We start from the raw sequence: 7,500 nt of genomic DNA on the forward strand, positions 1-7,500 counted from the left end.
GGTACTTTTTTCTTTTTCAAACTCTGCTCTTCCCGTATTGCTTCGACGGTCTATCAATGCCGCGAAATTTCGTGAGAAAATTTCTTCAATATTTTTATCTGTGATCGGTTTACCAAATTCGCTGTGTACTAGTGCGCGTGTTAGAATTCTTCGCTTTGTGGCGTTTACAAGGTGCTGTGATGTTATTCCAGAGCATCATCTCAGTAGACTCAGTGTTTTAATGCGTTGCCAATACAGCGCTTCCTCTACTCTGATTCCGTGGTAGAAGAAGCGAGGATCTATTCTAAATCTACAAGACAGGATTCAAATTATAAAAACATATCCCTGTAGCCCGGTTTCGGGTGGTGGGCAGGTGCTGCAGTGATCTCGCGACGGCAAGAGCACGAACAACCATGCACCGCAGAATGTCCAGCATACGGGAATACAAGTTTTTCCGCAGTTTTTCGGCAAAAATCGAGAACTGGCACATCCGGAAAGCGGAATCATTGTGGAAGAAGATGCGTGAACGGAAGATTGCAGGTAAATTTGGGCTAAGCCCCCCCCCCCCCTTCCCTTCCCTCCACTCTTTGCCTCACGTTTCATTTAAACCAATGAAGAACATCTCTCAAGCATGTCTATGGCTCGGCCGCTTAACGATGCTGAATTCATTGCCTACTGCATATAGGGATATTCTTAAACGTTGCTAATATTAGCAGAATATTGATTATGACGGGAACGCCTTCCATGGGGTGATTGGGTGGGATGAAGATTCATTTCATTGGTTACATTGTGTCAGCATCCCGGTGCTCGATGCTTTTATGGTGAGCAGCAGTAATTCAGTGTCCTGTGCAAAGAATCATCTGTTGCTTCTATGGTATCGTGAAGGAGCGTCGTACAGCACACAACATACACACGCAGCACACCACCGTGCACGTTGAGAGGATGTTGTTCTTGCTGCTTCGCTGTAGCATTTGAAGCATGAAGCAAGGATTCCCGAAGCATTCGTGAGAGAACGACGGTCGGTAACGGAGCCGATTCTGACCGATTTCAGCAGAAACTAGGAGAGAGCCCTAGCCAGAGGACTCTCAACAAGTAAGAGCGAGTCACATGACATTGGCTTTGGATCTAATCCGATCCTGCTACCTTGCACATCCTCTGGCACCCATTGAATACTCCCGAACGGTGTGGGGTAGGGAGGATTAAAGTTTTTCTATTTAAAATCTATTTTTAAATCCCGCCCTTGTATTGATGGATTGATTGATGAGTAGCTTCCATGTGCTACAGCACACAGGACTGCTGCACGGTTTAGCAGAATGTATGATGATTCTACCCTCACTTTTGCGCGGGCATACAACAAGTGGTTGGAGTGTGCTTCTAGGGTCGCGCGAATCTCGTGGAAAAATGAGGCCATTTGGTTGATGAAAAAAGGCTTCATTGGCTCGAACGTCATCATGGTGTGCAGATACTGCTCTTGTCCCTACTTTTCCAGGGCTACTGGGATAGTACGTGGAGTGGAGTACACTGCAGTGGCACTGTAGATGGGCTTTTGTTTCTCATTTTAGCTACAAAGCGAAATCAGCACCGCGATCACAAATAAGCGGCGACACTGAGCCGTTTAAATCCACTTGCAGTGGACACGATGGCATAAGCACGCAGCAGCTGTGATGCTATAGACAGCACAGCATCATCACAGCTAGCAACCATCACGTTCGTTATCGTCAGTATCGGTGTAGGGCAGTGGCAATGGACAACGTTGCCAGGTTGAAAGGTTTTGGGAATTCGAATATTGTTGGAAAAGAAAATCATGTCCATTGTTATTTGATACAATTCCGTTGTGTGTTAATGTTTGCACCGTGACTGCACAAAATATATTTTCTAAGTCTGACTGTTTACTTTTTATGTTCGATCGATATTGATACCTAGAACGGCAAGTCATGTTGTGCTGTACTGAACAGAACACTTGAGATTCGATTTTTCTTACCAGCAATTATATTATACTGTTGATGCAATGATGATGCAATTGTAACTTAAATTAATTTAATTATCTAATATTTATGGATAATATTCTTTATATGTTAAAAAGGAAACGGAAGTATTGTGGTTTGTGGCGTGATTGCATTAATAGTTCGTTACATTTTATACTATGGTATCATTACTATTTGACGATCTCATCTTTGTCGTAGATCAACTGTGATCTGTGGGCCACATATCATCCAGAACTGCTAGAAATATGGAGCCATGAACTAATCTGGTCATTTTCTTACTCGATATGATATTGCTATAGCGATGCATAGCAGTGACATTAAGCTGTGTGTCTTTCTAGTACATTGCGGTAGGTTTCTGGAACTTCTTAAGAGGTTGCTGGCATCGTACTGAGAAGCTTCGTTTATCGAGTTTCTCCTGTTCGATAAACTTATCGCTGCCTGCCTAGATACACGGGATCAGGCGTTGGATAAGGACCCGGGCCAAAGCCTATTTCGGGGCGCTTCGTTGGTTATCGCTTATCGTCACGTTCTCAGTGTGACGGTGCATCCCATTGGCGAGCCACACACCTCTTGTCGCCCAACTAATCAGTCAGAGAAACAACAACAAACACTCGATATTGGTACGATATTTTTGTTCACCTCGTCATCCCATACATAGAGGACGAGCGCTCGTCGGGTGATTCGTGTCACCGTGTTTGTGGTCTTCGTGACTGCTTAATTCAAATCCTCCACCCATTGATCCCGTGTCCACCATGGGTCGTGTGACCCGTGATTTTGCTTCAGTCAGTCAGTCAACCGAAGTCACAGTGCGTGCAGTGTGTTGTCCCGTTACCCGATGAGCAAAGATGAACGCCTACGAGCAGCAGCAGCAGCAGCAGCCATCGCTAGAACTCTCTTCCAAGCGGTATCCGATTGCGACCAAAAACCGTAAATCGAAGTTTCAATTCCTCGCCGGAGTTCAAGAACACTATGAGCGCAAGCAGGAAGCAGCCAAGGAACGGGCGGCTATGCCGAAACGAGTCAATCTGTCCGTTCCCGGGACACCAGTCTGCTCTCGGTACCTTCAGTCGATGTCGAGTCGATCGTCGGTTGCTTCGAGTGATGATGAGTCAACCCAGGCTGTCCCACCTGCCCAAGAGCTCATCATCAGCAGCATCGTGTTGGAGAAATTTGTGAAGGACATGAGCACCCTATCGTCAGCTGATCAACTGGATAAGCCCGAAACGAAGAGCGAAGGAAATGCGAATGTGCAGATCGACGGTACGGCCGATGACTTCTTCAAGGCTTCCGACGCACGGAAGGCATACCATCGAACCTTCTCGGAAGCTGTGGGAACGGTTGGTGGCGGCGAGAAAGATCCGGCCGTGAAAAGGTACTTCGATGAGTCCGCCAGCCAGCATACATATCGGCGAGACTTTTCGGAGGCGTACGGAGAGCTTGGAAGTGTCAAGGATGATCCGATCTTTAGTACCACCGATGCTCCGAGCAGTGCTGCTACGACGAAGAAGAAAAAACGCTCCAAACCCACCCGACAGCAGCTGATTAGTGAATCGTCCTCGGATGAGGATCATTCGGGTGCGCCAGAGTTGGCAGCTAAGGAGCGTCAGCGCAACGAATTTCTGGAGGAGCTAATGGAGCTGAAAAACTCGAAGAAGCGCATGGAGCAGGAGCTAAAGGCTTTCCAGTCCAAAGATCCGTCGCTGATCACTGACGGCCAGAAAGAGCGAGTGCAACGGTTTTTCGAGGAGTCGGATCAATCCAAAGCATACCATCGTTCGTTTTCGGAAGCAGCCCAAACGTTTGGAGCACCACCCAGTGATCCAAAGGTTCGCGAGTACTTCACTGAGTCCGCCACGCGGCATACCTATCGGCGCGACTTTTCCGAAGTTTGTGGCGAACTTGGAGCAAACGGGCCGGCGACTGGTGGTGAATCAGAACGCTACAAACCTACCGTTCCGGGGACTCCAATCAGCTCCAGGAGTTTGCACAAACTGAAGAAACATGTGGAAGAGGAACCGGAGCTAGTAACGCCGGATGCATCCGCTTCGCTAAAGGAACAGTTAGCTAAGTTTAATGAGGAGCTAGAGGAACTGAAGCTCTCCAAACCGGCCATCTCGCTCGACACGAAGCAACCACCGGTTACGGATGATGCTCCGCCGAAGCCAGACTTTTGCGTTGAGCAGTACCTAAGCACTTCAAACGAAAAGCGATCCTACGCCCGGTCCTTCTCCGAAGCCGCACAATCGCTGAGTGCTCGGCCGGAGGTGAAGAGTGACACGGTGAAGTCGTTCTTTGACGATTCCTCCCGGAAAGGGACCTTTCGCCGTGAATTTTCCCAAGCCTATCAGGAACTGGCGATGGCCCCGGACGACGGTGTATCGACGGTGAATGACGTAACGCAGCCCAGTGGCGGTACATCAGCTGACCGGGTGGCAGAGAAAGATAACGGAGCGTCTCCTTCGCTACCTGATAATGCAACGGCCGTGGTGGCCGAATCGACCGATGAAAGGAATATCGTCATTCCTGGGACGCCAGTTAGCTCGCGCAAACGGTCCCCACCGAAAGCAGCGGTGCGCAGCGACAAGCCGATCGTTCCGGAAGCGAGTAGCCGGACATCGGGAGCCTGGGATGGACAGCGATTGCCGGCACGCGTACCGTTAACACCGCAGCTTGACGGTAGGAAACAATTTACGACAGAAAAATATTTTGCCACGAAATTCTTCAAACGGGCACGTAGTTTCAGCGGCCAGCGCGGTGACCTCACCGACAACGACGACAACGACGACGATGCCGACGACCACGACACTAACGACCACAACGATGGCAATGATTCAGGAATGCGGGCTGGAAGAGGAGCAGCAGCAGCAGTAGTGCGGGATGATCGTGAGTTCATACTTGCCGGCTCAAAGCAACCGGCTGGATCGGTGGGTCGTACTGGTGTGGTAAGCGGTAGTGGAAACAAGAATGAGGAACAGCAGCAAGCACAGAAGCCGGAGCCCGTCACGACGTTCGAGCTTGATAAAGAGTTTTGGCGACAGTTTAGTATGTAGGAAGGAAGAAACGTATTACAACGAATTATTGGACGGTTGTGTCCGATCCGAACGATAGTGTTTCTTTAGCGTAATGATATATCTGAAATAAATGCTTCACCAAAAACCATTCTTAGTTTTTTATGATAATAACCGTTCATTGTAATCAATCGCAAATTTATTAATAATTAATTTTTTACTTCTTTGCATCATATTCATTTACTGTGTGTTATACTTATGTATTGTCACTTTTTTAGTTTAAAATTCAAGCAGCATTTATTTGCGTTGCTGTCCTTTTCCTCAGGTAGAAAAATCAGCAATCATCATTTCACCTATTGCCAGTATTGCTTGCCATTATGCTTCAGTTAAATTGAATTATTTAAATAAAAATAAAATTTTCGTATCTCTGTTCTATCAATCAAATTCATGACCAATTTTTCAATAAATCAGCTCATAAATCAGTTGATAACATAACTGCGTGTTAACCGTAAGTTGAGCAGTCAACTTTAACGTCGTTAATGGTTTAAGGATTGTCTTAGCACCTTACACGACAATTTTGACTATTAACGGAACTATTTGTCCAACAATATTTTCCCAACATAGTAAGAATAGTTCAAAGTGGGAAAATTGAGGTTCGATTTTAACGTCGCTGTTTTATGAATGATTTATTTTAATATGATTAAAAACAGAAACAAGATCTAGTGAAAAAACTTACAAACTAATAATGATACGAAGGGAAGCAAATGAATGTTGCTTACGTTCGTTTTTTGCTGCTGCACTAATGTTTGTTTGTTTTTTACTTGATTCATTCTAGAAATTGAAGCCATCGAAGCTTGTCGCTGGCTGCGTGCTGCCGGATTTCCACAATATGCACAGATGTACGAAGGTAGGTGGGACCGTCTCGGGGTCTGGTGGGATCGAATGATTAAAACCGACACCAAGAGATTGCATCATTCTCGATCTTATACAACCTGCCCAGATCACCAGTTTCCGATCGACGTGGAGAACGTGGAGAAAGATCACCCATTCCTGGAGAACGATCCGCTTCAGTCGTTGTTCCGACGGCTGCACACCCTCAATCGTTGCGCCAACATGCATCTCGATGCACATCAGCACCATACACCCAAACCATCGGTAAGTGTCGATCCGCCTGTTGCACCGGGCCCTAGCAAGCCACAGCCAGTCATCTCAATGTGCAATGTGTTTTACCTCAACCCTCAACAATCCGCTTCTCTGCCCTTTCCGCAGCAACGAGAGGACTCCGACGATGATAGCTGTGCGCTAAGCGAAGCGTGGACCTTTCAACACAACAGCCGGCGCTGGTCACGCGTCGACGATGCGATCGGTTTGGTGAGCGTGATCGCCAACAAGCAGAAGTCATCTCACCCGAAGGACGGTACAACTAAAGGTGCGGCAACGGGCGGCGATTTGCTCGATCCGAACTCGAACGGATCTCGCCATTCGCGCACATCCAGCAAGAAGCACCATCAAACGCAACTTGTACGCGCGGAAGATCACGAGAAGCTGTGGCTCGAGAGTGGTGGTGCTGGCAGGATCACGATCGGGGTACCGTCGGATACAGATTCGCAGGATGATAGTGGCGGTGGTGGAGCGGTGAATTTGCGCCGTACCGGAAGCGAACGATTGAAAGACGGTGCCAAGGCCATCTTGAGACACGTTGAGTCGATACGATCGCGGCGTCGAAAGAAACAGCACCGTGAAGGGTTGATCATCCTAGCACCACCTGCTTCACATCATCACCTATCGCCCCATCGTAACGGTGCAGGAGAGACTGGAGGAGAGATGGGCGGTGGGTATCTGGATATAATGTCTTACTCGAACCCAACCTCACCGCGACCGTCCGCGGAGATGCTTCAGTTTGACGACGGACTCGCAATGGATACACATCACAGGCATTGCTTCCCGGGTGCTACACCGGCCGATGGAATTGATCGAAACCTACTCTCGCCTTATCTATCGAACGCAGCCAACGCATGGTCTCCAGCGGGGACGATGCACGGTGGGGATACAACCAGGCGCGGTACTCCGAACGTACTGCTTCCATTTCAGGTGCAACTGCAGCAACAGGAAGCACGCTCCGGAGACGATTCGTCCTCGATCTGCAGCGAGGACAGTGGCGGTGGTCCAGGAGTGGATTATGAACCCCGTTCGACGGTCAGTGGCGCAGGTGGCCGTGCTAAGTATGCACCGCGGGCAAAGAAAGCTCTGCGGAGCAAGGTGATAACAAGCACTGTCGACGATTACCAGTCCGGCGGTGGTGCTCTCTCCGACTCGGAGTATCAGTCCAAACAACGCCGTTCAAAGATCAAGAGTGAACTAGATCGGTCCAGCGGCGCTGACAGCTCGGTAACATCAACGACCGCAAAGTCAACCACTAGCAACACGTTGGCACCACAGCAACCAGCCGGAGCACCCTCAAAATTGCACCGTGGTGGATCATTGAATCTCGGCAAAGCGTCAAAGCGATATCGGGATGCCTTCAGCAA

General features: G+C 48.5%; 2 protein-coding genes across 9 annotated transcripts in view; both read left to right on the plus strand.

The window, feature by feature from the left end:
* Positions 1 to 7,500, plus strand: part of LOC125956532 (uncharacterized) — a 23,337-nt gene that overhangs the window by 11,851 nt on the left and 3,986 nt on the right. For all 8 annotated transcript variants that reach the window (XM_049688518.1, XM_049688520.1, XM_049688522.1 and 5 more), the window contains exons 6-8: positions 5,808 to 5,879; positions 5,973 to 6,127; positions 6,242 to 7,500. The exon at positions 6,242 to 7,500 is cut by the window's right edge and continues 890 nt beyond it. In XM_049688518.1, the coding sequence (XP_049544475.1) occupies positions 5,808 to 5,879; positions 5,973 to 6,127; positions 6,242 to 7,500 (1,486 nt within the window). The remainder of the gene's footprint in view (positions 1 to 5,807; positions 5,880 to 5,972; positions 6,128 to 6,241) is intronic.
* LOC125956544 (uncharacterized) lies at positions 2,325 to 4,937 on the plus strand. Its single transcript, XM_049688544.1, has 2 exons — positions 2,325 to 4,640; positions 4,702 to 4,937. Exons 1-2 carry the CDS (start codon positions 2,810 to 2,812, stop codon positions 4,833 to 4,835), a joined length of 1,965 nt encoding a protein of 654 aa, XP_049544501.1. The 5' UTR covers positions 2,325 to 2,809; the 3' UTR covers positions 4,836 to 4,937.

This window comes from Anopheles darlingi, chromosome 3 (assembly GCF_943734745.1).
Source record: "Anopheles darlingi chromosome 3, idAnoDarlMG_H_01, whole genome shotgun sequence".
Classification (NCBI taxonomy): Eukaryota; Metazoa; Arthropoda; class Insecta; order Diptera; family Culicidae; genus Anopheles; species Anopheles darlingi.

Coding starts and splice junctions, on each gene's coding strand:
- LOC125956544 (XM_049688544.1), top strand. CDS start 2,810: ATGAACGCCTACGAGCAGCAGCAGCAGCAGCAGCCATCGCTAGAACTC. Junction 4,641..4,701: donor GTTAACACCGCAGCTTGACG/GTAGGAAACAAT, acceptor ACGGGCACGTAG/TTTCAGCGGCCAGCGCGGTG.